The following is a 15,957-nucleotide window of genomic DNA, read 5'->3' on the forward strand; positions in this document are numbered from 1 at the left end:
TTATTTCAGTCTCTGGCCAGGAAATCCCTCTGAACTACAATAATTTCCAGATGCAGGGTGGAGGGGCGGGAGAGGTCCCCCCCACTTTACAGCATCTGAGCAGCATAAAGGGTTCAGGACAGAATCATGGACAATATGATGTGCAGCAAGTACAGTTAGATCAAGAGATGTGTGTGTTAATAAAAGGCATCAAGAAATGCCGCCCATAGGAAATTAAAAGGAGTACTGGGTCTAGCTTAGTGTTATTATCTTCCCCAGTTTGTCTGGTGAGGCAAATTCTCTTGTCATTTACAGCAAGATACCATGACATTGCATTGACACAATGTGATGCTGTGTCAAAATACAATCAGATTGTGAAGTGTCATTATAATGTCATAAAGTTTCATGGTCCACACAGTTCAGGGCAACTGCACCCGTATTTCCCCTCAGTGATCGAGCAAGGGCACTCTCAGGTTTCCAGCTCCTCAGTTGTTGCCTTTCTGGATGGGGACCAGTGTCTTTTTCCCTTCTGACTGAGGTATTTCCAGGCTGCACCGCTTCCTGCCTTCATTGTGTTCTTTCCATCACAGTCAGGTTGCCCACCAACACCTACTTGCTTTCTCATCAGAGATGGTTAGGTGTAATTGCTACAGTTATAAGTTACCACACAGTACTTCCTATGCAAGCCTGCTTTATTCTTAAGGTAAAAACACTACAGAGAAAACATATTAAAAACAATAAAAGAACCAACACAGATGCTAATAAGCTTACCAGAATTAACCCTAAAATGGATTCTGACACGAGCAGTTCTTCCGCTCCCCAACCAAGGGTATTCTTTGTGGTTACCAATTCATCACAGCTTCAGCTCAGAACAAGCACCCAGTTTTATGGGACCTCAGTAGGTCCAGTCCTTTCAACCCTATGCTAATAACTGGGGTCCTCATGGACTAGGGCTCCTGTCCATTTGCAGGATCAGGAGGAAGGCCATCAGCCAGTTTAAAACCAGGCTAGTTATCCAAAAAACTTTGCTTGTTGGTTCCTGGAGAATCTGGTTTCAACTCCCTTGGGGGAGGGGTGTGTGTCAAAGGGCTGATAATGGAGGAATTACATTAGCATCCCCCTCCCAACTTGAGAAGGTGGATAGGGTGCCATAGTAACACATACACAACTGCATTTTAATACAATGTACTCCAAATGTATTAATTCAGTACTGTTTAACTTACTTCAGTAAAGTTTATCTTAATTCCATAAGGTTTGTTCAGGCTATTACAGGATAGTGTCAGTCTGTCACAGTCCCCAAATAGATTTTGAGACTCAGATATGTTCCACAACAACAGCGCATCACAACAGGAAAGATCCTGGAAAATCCAGAACAGGTTTGTTCTCACCCTAGTTCTGGGTTTGTGTGACATAGCTGTTCCTGAGGGACAGCTATTCCTCCCCTATAGAAAACTACCCTCTTCCTGGGCAGCTAGAGAAAAAAAAAGCTAGCTTTCAAAGGACCTTCTCGAAGCAAAGCAGAGTTATGGTAGTTCCTGAAGACATAAGATTAAAGTCCATGTGTAAAAACTGAGCCCTTTAAAGCAATATTTATTAGTAACCAAGAATTATTTTTCATCAATACAGGATATTGTTTTGGCGCTACTGAAGGAAGCCATGATTGCCAGTTTAGGAGACACAAAGGGATTTCTGATTGATGGGTATCCCTGGGACGTGAAACAAGGAGAAGAATTTGAATGCAAGGTGAACATCTAGTTATTTACCATTATTGCTGATATTAAAATGCAACTTGCATCTGACACACAAATTAGCTACTCAGGTCCCTAGTTTTGACAGATATGACTCTTTATAAGCCACTGTTCCAACTTGTTGGCTAAGAGAATAGAGAGTTGCTACTGATCACTGGGGATCTGGAACGCCAGCAATACAGTGAATCCAGCTTACTCCCTCAAGTATATGGTCTCTGCAGTGACAGAAGGAATAAAAATTGATTTTAGCCATTTAAGTTACATTAAATACAGACGAGAGCAATTCTGTTTAGTAAGATATTGCCATTTTGAGAGTCACTTTTCTCATTATAGCTACACCTTCAGTTTGCTTGTGCTGCTACTGCATCTGTCATCAAAAGGCAATGTGGCATAACAGAATTTCAAGCACTGTTAGATGCATTATTAAGCTCTCTCTTTAAGTTGAGTCAGAGCTCTCAGTGCCTGCAACCATTGTGCCTGAGCAAAGCACAGGCCAAATTACTGTAGTAGGTAGCATGCTGAAATACTCATAAAAGAGCATTTTGCAAGTTTTTGTATGGTAGTTTACAAAGATTAAGGAAGCTATTGATTTTTTCACTACACACAAAGATCTACAGAGAAGTCTCAGTTATTGATTTCTCAGCCTGCAGAAAATATTCCATTCTCTCTAAATAAGTGCCTGGATTGAATTTGCACAAGCTCACTAGTACAATGAAAAAGCAAAACAGGAGTGGCTGATTAGTTTATATCCTGGAGGAAAATAATAATTATGTATTCCATTATATTGCACCTTCACTCTACACATTCTCTTGTAACTCATTTAAAATGTTGCAAAGACTTATTGAGTTATCAATGGACCTTTAGTTGCTTTATATAGATTCTGTTCACTACAAAAGAGTCACAAAAGCCACAGGAGGTGGGGAAATGGCTTCAACACCCAGTCAAGATAATTAGCAATAAAGTTGGCCAGGTCACAGATTCATTTTTGGTCCATTAGTGCCTCCCTGTGCACAAAATTAAGTAATTCTCCCATGTCTCTTTCCAATAGCGTGTACCAATTTAACAAAGGGACTCCCACAGAAATGTTCCCTCTCTGCCTCTGATAAACACCACATGTATTTGCATGTCTTTGCAGAGTGGGGGAGCAGGACTGGAGAAACTCTGTATCCAAGGGGGAAGGGGCAGGGGCAGCACCACTGGACAAATAAACGTATAGTGATTGCACTTATTGGAAGTGACTATATCTGAAATAGGATCTCAATATGAAAACCCTTACTCAAATGAGTAGTTCTTTCTCATGCAAACAGAGTAATGAGTAGTGTAAGTAAGGAACATTCAGCTGAGCAAAGGTTTTCAGGCTCAGGCTTCTACTCAGTACATTGATAGTTCAGCTGTGTTTGATCTGTGTAACTTGAAATGGTGTGGGAGGAGATGGGGGACATATCCTACCCTGGAAGATACTTAGAACAGACTGACATGAGGTGCAATCAGATTCATTCTAAAGCCTGCTTGTTTAGATTTTTTTTTTTTTTAAATCTTCAGCAGAATCCCAAGAGGTAAAGTTCTCTGGCGGTAATAGTGGGAGGGGTTGACTCCATCAAAGGCAGGAAAGCCATCCCTTCAGTTTGGTGGCAAAATTTTAATAAAAGTTCCCAAGAGCCATCTCTAGCACATCAAAGTTCTATTGGAGAAAGACAGAGGTAATAATCACGATTCCTTAAATTGAAATATTGATTCACAGACCCAGAAAACCTCAGTTATCAGAGGCCAGAACGCTGCACCCCCTAGACTTGTTGATGTCCCACGCAGCTGTGAAAACTCAAAATACTTTATGGAAGTTTTTAACACTGAATAGTCCAATTAACGCCCCATGGCACTGATCAGCACAGCTGAGTGTAAAAGCTGCCAAGGGCAACTTCCAGCTGAGACAAGCTTAGCACAGCTCCTACAGACTTGCCCAAAGGGGAGCTGCCTGGTAGTGTTGAGCTGCCAACAGATCACCAAGGTCCCACTTCAAACCTCAGCCCTCTTAATGTGCAGAATGCAGAGCCAGAGTCCAGTTACCTGATGAAGAGCCTTCAGTGGCCTAACTGAGTGAGTTCCACTCTCATATCTGACCACCATTTAATTCACACCTCACTAGGGTGACCACCATTTCAAAATGTTAAAACAGGAAGGATGCAGGAGCTCCACTCTCCCTCCATGGCCCTGCCCCGCCCCCCGTCTTCATCTGGAGGCCCTGCCCCCCTGGCCAAGCCAGACCCAGGCAGTGGTAATAGCCGCCCAGGGAGCCCAGGCTGCTGTGGGGAGCCTCTGACCCTCCACCTGCCCTGGGTTGGGTGCCGAGTTGTCTAAGAACAGCCCCCAGCCCATGTCCCTGCCCCCACCCATGTCTGTGCCACCCAGGGCAGGTGGAAGGTCCAATGCTCCCCACAGCAGCCCAGACTCCCTGGGTGGCTCTTACTACTGCCCAGCTTCTGGCCCGGCCAGGAGTGGGGCCTCAGGGGGGAAGAGGGGAAATGGGGTGGGGCCTCGCTCTCATGGCAAGAGGGGACTATGGCCCTCCTCAGCCCCCCTACCAGGAGGATACTGATGCCGCCTTGGGCAGGCATGGAGTGGCACCACAGGGAATCTGGGACAAATGCTGACCTGGTGTCATTTGGACCGGGACTTGAAATGTACAAATGCCCAATTAGGGACGGGTGGTCATCCTACACCTCACTGACAGTTTTGGAGAGCTAACACCCAGATGGTGTTAGAGGAAGTTAAGGAAGGCCATGCTCAGAGGCCACCTGCTGCATAGCACTGCTACAGGAGGGACATCTGAAGGATTCATCTGAGTGGTGAGAGATGACAGCTAGAGACAGAAGATCAGATTCTGTACTGGGTCTCCAAGAGACACAGCCCAGGTCAAGGGGGAAGAAAGGTGGCTTTGGGCTGCTGCTGGGGCTGGAATGGCCCTCAGTGTAACTTAGACAGCCCTGGAGGCTCCTAACCTGCTGCCCACTCTTTGTGCCTATTGCTTGAGGTACAAGCCAGAATGGCCTGAACCAGGGGCGGCTCTAGGAATTTGGCCGCCCCAAAAGTCATGCCTGCGGAAGGTGCACCGGAGCCGCGGGACCAGCGAACCGTCCGCAGTCATGCCTGCGGGAGGTCTGCTGGACCCGCGGCTCCGGTGGACCTCCCGCAGGCATGACTGTGGAAGGTCCGCTGGACCTGCCTGCTGCCCTGCCAGCAAAATGCCGCCCCAAGCGCGCGCTTGGCGCGCTGGGGTCTGGAGCCGGCCATGGCCTGAACAGTATGTGCCATGACCCAACTCAGTGCCTGCTCTTGGGGAGTTTTCCCTCAGCCCCTTGTGGGCTGTTTGCAGTCCCTATTCATTGCCAGAGCAGCATGTAGGAACTGGAGCAGGGGAAGGAATCTCTCCCAGAATTCCACAGATATTGTCTCCTGGATTAAGCTCTGTGGCAGTGGTTCTCAAACTAGGGCCACCGGTTGTTCAGGGAAAGCCCCTGGTGGGCCGGGCCGGTTTGTTTGCCTGCTGCATCTGCAGGTTTGGCTGATCACGGGTCCCACTGGCCGCAGTTCGCCGCTCCAGGCCAATGAGGGTTGCAGGAAGCAGCGCGGGCTGAGGGACGTGCTGGCTGCCCTTCCTGCAGCCCCCATTGGCCTGGAGCGGCAAACCACGGCCAGTGGGAGCTGCAATCGGCCGAACCTGCGGATGCGGCAGGTAAACAAACCGGCCCGCCAGGGGCTTTCCCTGAAAAAGCAGCGGCCCTAAGTTTGATAACCGCTGCTTTATGGGCACTGCAGGAACCCACTGGTGACTGTGCAATACTGAATCCTTATCAGCTTCTGGAACAAAATATATAGATCCACATATTTAAAACTTAGCTGAAAAATACTAGTCACCAAAGTCATCCCTGGTGTAGCAACATTGAAGCCACTTGAGTTCCATAAGGGGCAAATTTGGTTGTAGGTAACTCAGTAAACCTTTGAAACATTTTAAATTAGTCATGACTGATGACTAATGTCATTTTCTTTCTTTTAAAAGGCATTTAAAAATATTTCCTCACCACATTATGTTTGAATGAATGACAAGAGGTGACATCAGGAATGTGGTGAGGCTGTATATATACAGCATATGTGAAAATCATTACAAGTATTAAAGATACATACTATTTAGAAAGCTTCAGGAATTGTTCTTATAGAAATACAAAGCTTAGAGGCCCTAAACTAATTCCCTCATGAATCCATGCACCCCAGCACTAATGCCCAGCCATCGTATTCTCTCAGAAACATTTTTTATTTTAAATGGAACTAGTATTAAATGCTCCTGTAGCTGTGAGAGGTGGGGCAGGAGAGGGGAGAATCCTGTTTATCAATAAATTAATGCTGCTTCCCTAAGATAGTGTAACATGAAAGAGTAAATTACATAGGGACAGTTTGAGCAGTATCTTACTCTGTAAGTAGTCCTATGGAAACATTCTGAAGACCCAATATATTGGAGTCAGTGAGAGCTGAGGGCACTCAGAAGCATCCTAGAATTGTTCCATATCCTGTATCATTGAGCATTGTGGGACAGATTTTGCCTCCTTTATATGGAGCAGTACTGTCAAGCTCCTTTCCACAGTATCTGAGCACCTTAAATTGTCAATGGATTTTATTTTCACTACCCCTCCTACCCCACCGTGTGGTAAGAATGTATTATCCCATTTTTAAGATGGGGAACTGAGGCAGAGTGAGACTAAGGCCTTGTCAAGGAAAGAAGGTACCTTTTTTTAAATCATATGTTAGCTAACATGTGGTAATCAATACATGGTAACATCCTAGCATGGACAAGGCAGTTGTGGTTTTTAACACATTAACAGGTCAACATAAATACAGTAGAACCTCAGAGTTATGGACACCTCGGGAATGGAGGTTGTTCATAACTCTGAAATGTTTGTAATGCTGAACAAAACATTATGGTGGTTCTTTCAAAAGTTTGCAACTGAACATTGACTTAGGGACAGCTTTAAAACGTTACTGCACAGAAGAAAAATGCTGCTTTTAACTATCTTAATTTAAATGAAACAAGCACAGAAACAGTTTCCTTACCTGTCAAATCTTTTTTAAAACATTTTCCTTTTCTTTTTTTTTTTTAAGTAGTTTATGTTTAACACAGGATTGTATTGTATTTGCTTTTATTTTTATTTTTATTCTTTGGTCTCTGCTGATGTCTGATTGCATACTTCCAGTTCCAAATGAGGTGTATGGTTGACCGGTCAGTTTGTAACTCTGGTATTCATAAATCTGAGGTTCTACTGTACTAGGCTCCACCTAGTGTTTACCTCAATGTGCTAACATGTTAAAGCTACAATGGTCTTGTTCACACTGGGATTTTATGGCATGTTGGCTAACATGGTTATAAAACCTTTTTTCCTAATGTGGGTGTACCCCAAGTGACTTGCTCAATGTCACACCGAAAGCATGTGACAGAGCAGAGGATTAAATTGGTGTTTTCTGAGTCCCAGTGTGCTATCCTAACTAGTGGCCCAGCCTATATTACTATGAAAGTTATTTCAGGAATTTCAGTGGGACTTACACATGGTGTAGGATGCCACCCAACATGGGTAAGGATGGCAGAAGCTTGTCTAAAGAACATCAAGACATTCTGGTGAAGAACCTCTCCAAACAAGCTCCCACGTTCACTACTGTTTTCCCTCTTGGCTCACAGTAAAAAAGGAGCCTGATGCTCTCATGAAAAATGAACCACTGAGATGCCAGGAGAATTGCAATTACTCAGTACACTAAACCCCTACGGTGTCAGTAGTGTGCTAAGAGTACCACAACTCAGAGGCAAGCACTGTAGGTGTAGTAGGCGCCAGCCCTGGTGGGTCCCAGTAACCACTGAGATATACGGCTAAGTAAAAGGGTATTTTAAGGCTGGCAGGAAAGGGAAAAGTTACTAATATCCTAGGTACTGAGGCTTAAACAGTTACAGTTCGAAGTGAGCAATATCAGTTCCTGTCTGGGTCCCTGGGGCAGTACAGTTGAGAGTCAGGGCCCTACCGGCCTAGTGCCTGGGGTGCCCTCTACAATCCAGTTTCTGCTCCAAGCAAATCGGTGCTTGCAGGTTTCTAGGCCAGGCTCAATTAATGTCTCTCACTGGGGTTCCTCTGTATTCGTGCCTGCCCAGCCATTGCTGCTCCTCCATAAGTCCCACACAGAGCTGCACCCAGTAGTTACAGCCTGTTCCACACATGGCTCTGCATACAATTACAGTTGCCACTTTAGGTTGGACGTATTCCTGGAGGTTTCATCACATGACATAATCTTTCATGAAAGATTAATTTTTAATTCCTGGAGACTCCACATCAGTCCTGGAGGGCTGGCAACCCTACATACAGTTCCTGGGGATAACTCTCTGAATTCAGCTTCTTTGCAGCTCCCTGTTTGTCATATGGCTGCTGCTTCAATTTTCCTGCAGCTCCTCACTTTCCATACAACCAATGTTTGGAGTGACAACTTCCTGATTCATGACCTTTTCCCTTACCTGCCCAGAAGGAAGAGGGATGTGCACGGGGGGAAGGGGCTAATGGGAGTTGTAGTCCCCTGCTTGGTGGATGCATCACAGAATTCATAGTGCTGTAAATGTAGGAGCCTGGTTGAATCCAAATCAGCAGAAAGAGAGAGATTTGCATCGTAGTCATGTTCCAATCCGGAATTTCAGGATTCGTTCTGGTATGTGTCTTGAGCATTGAGTTTTGTGGGTCAGAGCTAGCAAGTGGTACGAGTTCCAGCTAACATACAATTTGCTGAATCCACAGCAGAGCGCTCCACTGTTTTGGAAGAAAAGTGGAGTGGAAAGGATGAGCTTTGTGGAGAGCTCGTTTTACAATATGTACATTTTGCTAGCTGCTGCTCTCATACTTGAAAAAAGTTGCCCAACATGACAAGGAATTATTTAGTCTTTGCAGTGTTGGAATCATTTCACTGTTCACAAACACTCCCTTGGTTGTCTTGACAACAAAGCTTATAGCAGTCTTTATTTTGGGATGGAGATGCTACTTTCACTTTAGAAGCCATTCCTAAATGTACAGAACCTAAGATCATTTTCTTCTGTTGGCAATTTAGTTTTCTCCTTTATCTGTGATGAAGCTGAGAGAGAGAAGAGCATTTACCAAGGAATCTCAGAAATTAGGTCCCTTTTAATTTAAAAGAGAAAGCCTTGCAGACCCAATTCAGGAAGGTACCAAGAACCTCCTACCAGGTGCTAAGCACCTTCAGTCCATTTAATGTCAATGGGAGCTAAGGGCACTCAGTACCTCATTGTGACAGCCTGCAGATGTGGCATATGTAGTTGTATAATCAATATGATTTTGTTTTCTGTGTACCACACCTCTAAATCCCTAGGATTCTGTGGTCTGTTTTGCAGGACAGAGTTGAAGCAGCACATTAGTGAGGACACACACACACATTGTTCTTTCTTGTTGTTTCCATTAATTTGGAATAAAAATTACTCAGACTGAAAGTATGACTGCTGTATATATACTGAAAAACATAACACCAGAGAGTAGGTGGGTTTATATGCAGTCTCAGCAGAATCACATGGGTTTTCAAAAGTAAAATATACCTGGTTTATCATACCAGGTAACATAGTTACCGATCAGTCAGCTGAGCCCTTGATATCCTCTTTATAAAAGTTACAGCATGGCTGTATTGAAGTCAGAGGAATTACTCCAGATTGACACCATCATAACTGTGGGCAGACTCTGACCCATTTATCTTGCTGTGGCTTTGGAGGGAAACATGAACTCATGAGTAACTTAGCCACAAGTGGACACTGTGGGCACTTGCTTTAGGCACAGATAGTATTGGTGTGGTTACTGCACCTCTTGATAACAATTTGTCATATTTAAAACTGCTTCTGGACCCTTTCATTTTAAATCCAAGAGGACAACATTGCAGCCAGTGCTGCCATTATTCTTTCCTTGATGGTGCTGAAAAGCCCTAGGAATGAAAGCCTGTCATGAGACTATCCAACTGTTAGAAACAGAGGCTCCCACAGCATAAGACCAGATGTTACAGCTGAGCCTTAGCTGCCTCTTAGAAATTCAGAATGTAAGGAAGCAGAAAAACAGGCACAGTCCAAGCCACCTCCCTTATTCTCCAGCTACTGTAGACCTAATGTGAATATTTACATTTAAAAACTTACCTTTAAGGTACTGCCCTCTTAAAAGAATGGGCTCCAGGAGAGCATCTTCCTTTCTGGGAGGGCCACATGTCAGTCATCTGAGGTTTTTTTTATAGCCAATGGTAAAGTTCTCTAGCTCATGGTCACTAATGAAATGAATGGCCACTTTTTCTTGGGGGCTTTTTCTTGTCTTTTCCTAGAGAGAAGCTCTCCAAATCCCTGCTGGAATGGAAAAGAATAGAGAGCATCTTTAATTGTCTGTCCCTTTCAAAGGACTTCAGACACACATGGATGGAGATCATATCTGACATTCTCATTACATGTGTTGATCATTAAACAAGCTAAGGCACAAAATGAGTTACAACTAGCATGGGACATAAAAGGGATTAAGAGGAGGTGAGAGACATCTCCTCTCATATTAAGAACAAGAGAAAGACAAAGGAAAGTGTAAGATTTCAGGTCTCTACTTAGTGGGGAAAGAGAGCTAATAACTGATGACATCAAGAAGGTTGAGGTTTTTAATGCTTATTTTGCTTCAGTCTTCACTAAAAAGGTTAGTGGTGACAGAAACTCAACACAATATTAACTACAAGAGAAAAGGAATACAAGCTAAAATTAGGAAACAGTAGTTTAAAGGATATGTATATAAGTTACCTGTTTTCAAGTTGGCGGGTCTGAGGAAATTCATCCTAGGGTACTTATGGAACTAGCTGAAGCAATCTCACAACCATTAGCAATTATCTTCAGAAACTCATGGAGGACGAGTAAGGAAAGGTCCCAGAGAACTGGAGAAGAGCAAACATAGTACCTATCTTTAAAAAGGGGAACAAAAAGGAGCTAGAGAATTATAGACCTGTCAGCCTAATTTCAATACCTTGAAAGATACTGGAACAAATTCTTAAACAATCAATTTGTAAGTACCCAGAGGATAACAACAACCTTGACAAATGGGAGAATTGGTCTGAAATCAACAAGATGAAATTCAGTATAGAAATACTACACTTAGAAAGGAAAATGAAAGGCACACATACAAAGTGGGGAATAACTTGGCTAGGCAGTAGTACTGCAGAGAAAAGGATCCAGTTATAGTGGATCACAACTGAATATGAGTGAACAATGTGATGCAGTTGCAAAAAAGGGTAATATTCTGGGGTGTATTAACAGGAGCGTTGTACGTAAGACATGGGAGTTAACTGTCCCACTCGGCTCACCACTGGGAAGGCCTCAACTGGAGTATCATGTCCAGTAGTGGTAAGAGATTTAGAAAATCTGACCTATTAGGAAAAGTTAAAAAAACTGGGCATGTTTAGTCTGGAGAGAGAAAAAATAGACTAAGGTGTGACCTGATAACAGCTTTCAAATATGTTAAGGGCTGTTATAAAGAGGACAGTGATCAATTGTTCTCCATGTCCATTGAAGGTAGGACAAGAAGTAATGTTAGATAAAGTAAGATTATTTTTTAGCACAGGAGATTTAGGTTAGATATTAGAAAAAACTTTCTAACTATAAGTTCAGTTAAGTTCTGAAGTAGGCTTCCAAGGGAGCTTATAGAATCTCCGTCACTGGGGGTTTTTAAAAACAGGTTGGACAAACACCTGTCAAGGATGGTTTAGGTTTACTTAGTCCTGCATCAGTGCAATGGGCTGCACATTTCTATGATTTTATTATCTCCATGCAGCTTATCACATACTAGGCTCAGTCCTACAGTTCTTTCTCAGACAAAATTCAGTGTCAATGGGCATTTTTGGCTGAGCAGGCTGCAGGATAAAGTGCACTGCTGCTTTCTTAACCCAACATGTAGAGAAACATCCATGATGGCCCTTTAAAATTAATTACTGTGAATCATCCTCAGAATTTTTGTAAGGCTCTGACACACACACAGACACACAAGATATCTTATAACATGGGAACAGTGCAATCTGCCTGGTTTCCCTCCCCCCCCCCTTATATTTACAGGTTCTTTTTCAGCTGGGAACAAGTAAATGCATATAATGTAATCTTCTATTTAATTCAGAAATTACCTATCTTTGCCATGTCCCAAGAATGAAAAAAAAACCCCACAAAAACCTGTTTAATTTTGCCTTGGTTCACTTGCGCCTCCCTTGGAAAAGCTCAAAGCCTCCCCAGGGAAGGTAGTCTCACAGTTTGAGAAGCACGCAATGCTAAGTTTCGTCTTATATGAGTTAGAAACACTTCATCTCTGCATAAATCAGAGTGATATAACTCATCTCTTTGTTCATACTAGAGCCATAGAGATGGCGAGTTACATCTCAAGTCAACCCAGGCAAATACTGTGATAAAGTACCTATGAACATTTGTTTGAGTAAATGCGGTGAAATACATTGGATGGCATTCCTAAAGCCTTTTATTGACTGTGTAATTGCTGTTCAGGCAGGGTTTTGTTTACATAAACATTTGGGAACATTCATGCACAAGATTATGTATGTTTGTGTATAGTTCTTTTATTTGCATGCAATTAAACATATTCATGTGAAACCACCTATTTGCACGTAAAACTATCCAAGTGATAGTTATCCAGTCATGGAGTTAAAAACAATACCGTGTGCTTAGTCACAAAGCTTGACCAGCAAATACTGAATACTTACAGTGGGCACGCCAGAAGCTGGAGTGTGTTTGCATAAAGCATTTGTCGGATAATTGCAAATAGCAAACAAATTCTCAAAGCCCAAGTCTGGGTCTTAGCTTGTAATTCCTTTAGGGCAAGGCGTGTATCTTTTATGTGTTTGCCTAGCACAGTAAGGCCCTCGTCCTGATTGAGGCCTCTGGGTGCTGCTGTATAACATGACTATTTGTTAATAATAATCTGCTTGCCGGCAAATCACAAATAGAAGAGGGACTAAATTAATTGAATAACTTGTTTGCTGAAGAGAGTTGGTCTTGTTTTAATTATATGACTAATCAGCTAGCTTGTGTTTTACAGTTATCTGAAAAAACTTGAGTTAATAAACAAAACCAGATTTTTCCAGCCCAGCATTTGGACTAATTATTGTTTCTCTGCTTCTGTAGATTGGGGAGCCAAAACTTGTGCTCTGCCTGGACTGCTCCACTGAGACCATGAGCAGTCGCCTTTTGAAGAGGAGTCAGTGCACTGATGATGCCGAAGCTGTCATGAAACGAATTGATACGGACTACCAAGCAACCAAGCCCATGATTGCATATTATGAAAAGAAGACACAGTTATGCAAGGTAAATTGCTTAACTTTTGAATTAAGCGATTGTTCTCCTCTTCCATTATGTGAATGGTGTTTCAGGATTAGTGATGGAAAGGCCATTTATAAACTGTGCTCAATTCCTGCCAGCCTCCCACGGAGCTGCTCATATTCTGATCTGATCTCACCTTTCTCTCGCTTGACTTATTTTCTCCTGCGCACAGGGCTGGCATTGGCAACTTCAAATAGTCTCTGTAAAATACACTGTTACTTTCAAACACTCAGTGGAGCAGCCTGCATTATGCAATTTCTGCAATCAAATTTCTGACATCTGGAAAACAATTTTAAAGCAGATTCACCTAGAATACCATGCAGCACCACAAACCAAAGCATCTTCTCCTATTAAAAGCTTTTATTTAAAAAATCTGTGTATACTTCTCTGCATGGTCACCAAGGGCAGCAAATTAAGTCTGTCATATACACCTTAGTGTGACACCTAAATCTCCCTCCTGTGCAGAACTAAACACACACCTCCACACCAGGTTTACATAGACCGTTAGGGACAGATCTTTAGCTGGCGTAAATGGCATAGGACCACTAATTTCAATAGAGCCACATCTTTTTACACTTGTTGAGGATCTGACCCTCATAGAGTAACACAAAGCATGACTTTAGTTCAAGTAAAAAGAATGAATAAGCTGCACTTTGTAGAGCTGCAAGAGGAAAACAAATATATGTTTAACTGATTGACGTACTAAGCTGTCTTGGAATCCTGAATACAATGGTCACCCCACCCCACCATTCACAGATCTCCTTACAGGAGGACAGAAAGAAATTCCAAACCATGCATGACCCAGGGTTCCCCAGTCACTCATTTGTGCCTTGACCTGGAGCCAGATTCATTCTTGCTGGCATTGGGAAGTAAGTTACATCGTCCAGTTCCACCTGGGGCCTCTGCACCCAGGAAAGGGCCAGTGGTGATATCAGTGATGTCATTTCCTCCTGAGACCCCCTGATCCCCACAGGGCAGAAGCCTGAGCTCCCCCCACCCCAGTTTGGTAGGTAGAGAGTGGAGTGAGGGGCTCCATGAGCCGCACTTTAACTGTAAAAGAGCCGCATGCGGCTCAAGACCGGAGGTTTGGCCACCCCAGTACTATGCGAACAACAAATCGTAGTGGATAAAATAATAATACTTGGTCAGTCGTTTTGCTGGGAGAATAATATATAGTAAATGAAACACTGAATTCACACTGCTGTGGCTCTTTTGGGTAATCTTGATTGCTCCTGAACCACTGAGGTCTGAGTATCACTGGTGGAGGAGAAATTTGCAATTTGGAGGGCAGGGGCGTTGCTTTCTCACTTATAGCAAGTTACAACATATTATTCAGACTGCTGTGTGCTGCTCTGTGGCGGGGCTAGGGTCTTCTGCCCTGGGAGGGCGGGGGGTCTTGAGTGGAAACGGCATCATTGATATCATCACTGGCACACTCTTGTGCTCTCTGCGATAGAGAAGTGGAGTGGAAGTCAGGTGAAAAATAGAAAAATCCAATACTACTTCTGACCACAATTTCCTTGTATTCTAAATCAAGGCATTTGACACAAGCTTCGTTACTTTATGGATCTAGCTATGTGTATGGGATAGAGTCTTTATGTAAAAGCATTTCAAAATACGTATTTAGTATATGTGCTTCTTATTTTAAACTTAACTCACGTTTTCACCCTTAGGAATTTAGTTCATTCCTAGGTGGGGAGGAGCCATCTGAAGGGAGCTCTGTGCAGGGAAGGAAGGATGGTTTCTGGCCAGTGTATTGGGACTTAAAGGTGACGCAAGTCCTGCTCCACCTCACTAATGCTGGGAAACCCCTCCTGCTGAGGCCTGTGCTCCCAACAGATAAAATTCACTGTTGTGTTTGTGCCCACACAAAGCTTATGCCCCTTTAAATCTGACAAACCCTATTTTGAGGGATTGGGAAGGATTTAAAAGGGCATAGGATGGGATTTGAAAAGATTTTTAAGGGGCCCAAATCCCACCCAGCTCCCTTAGGCTGCTTTGAAAATCACAGTTGTCTTTATTTTTAAATGTAGCCTGCCCCAGTACATGACCAAATACTGATCGTGCTTTTACCTGCAGGGAGATTAGCGATTTTACTTAAATCCAAATGTTCCACGTCACAGTTTTCAGGAGCATAAGCATACAGCACTTCTAAAAGAGCCAGCCTTTGCTTTGGCATAGAGCAAAAAGAGAGAGTTGTCAATTGGCTTGTCAAAGAGAAGACTCTATTTTTATTTGATTTCAACATTTGTAAGTGAATTTAATGCTGAGACAAGGGGTCAGATTGCCAGCCCTGGCAACTGAGTCCCCTCATTTATCCACAGAACAGGTACAGCGCAGGGCAGTGGCAGTGCAAGCTCCCCTGCCCTTTGCAGCTCACCAGCTCTTCAGTCAGGCTCCATGTGCACGGGAGAAATTCACCTTGGCTCACAAGGCCTAGAGTGGCCTTACTTGGTGCCTCACCCCTTGGCCCAGGGATGTGTTTCAGCCTAAGTGAGAGGAGAGATGGGTGCATTTCAGCTGCCTGAAGTTTACACATGAGCAGGTTCAAAACTTCCCTTTTGTATTCTGAAATGGCTTACTGACTGCCCACTACTGTCTCCTTAGTCTCTGGTTATAATGTCTTGTTTACTTGGTACAGAGTCAGGAATCGGTTTGCTATATTTGTGTGTGTTTAATTTTGTTTTTAAAAAAGTCCTCTCTTCCACTGAACAATTAGGCCCCGAGGTCTTCTATATCGCCCATAGATGACTGTATCAGTCACATAATAACACCAAGTGCCCTCCGCCCCCTTAATGTAGTAATGGTGGGCATTCAAAAAAAATAAAC

At 43.4% G+C, this 15,957-nt stretch overlaps 1 protein-coding gene across 1 annotated transcript in view; it reads left to right on the plus strand.

The window, feature by feature from the left end:
* The window catches only part of AK5 (adenylate kinase 5), a 168,733-nt gene that overhangs the window by 140,805 nt on the left and 11,971 nt on the right, over positions 1 to 15,957 (plus strand). Inside the window, exons 12-13 of the mRNA XM_045026032.1 lie at positions 1,606 to 1,722; positions 12,934 to 13,113. Coding sequence (XP_044881967.1) covers positions 1,606 to 1,722; positions 12,934 to 13,113 — 297 coding nt within the window. The remainder of the gene's footprint in view (positions 1 to 1,605; positions 1,723 to 12,933; positions 13,114 to 15,957) is intronic.

The sequence above is a fragment of the Mauremys mutica genome, chromosome 8 (genome assembly GCF_020497125.1).
Source record: "Mauremys mutica isolate MM-2020 ecotype Southern chromosome 8, ASM2049712v1, whole genome shotgun sequence".
Lineage (NCBI taxonomy): Eukaryota > Metazoa > Chordata > Testudines > Geoemydidae > Mauremys > Mauremys mutica.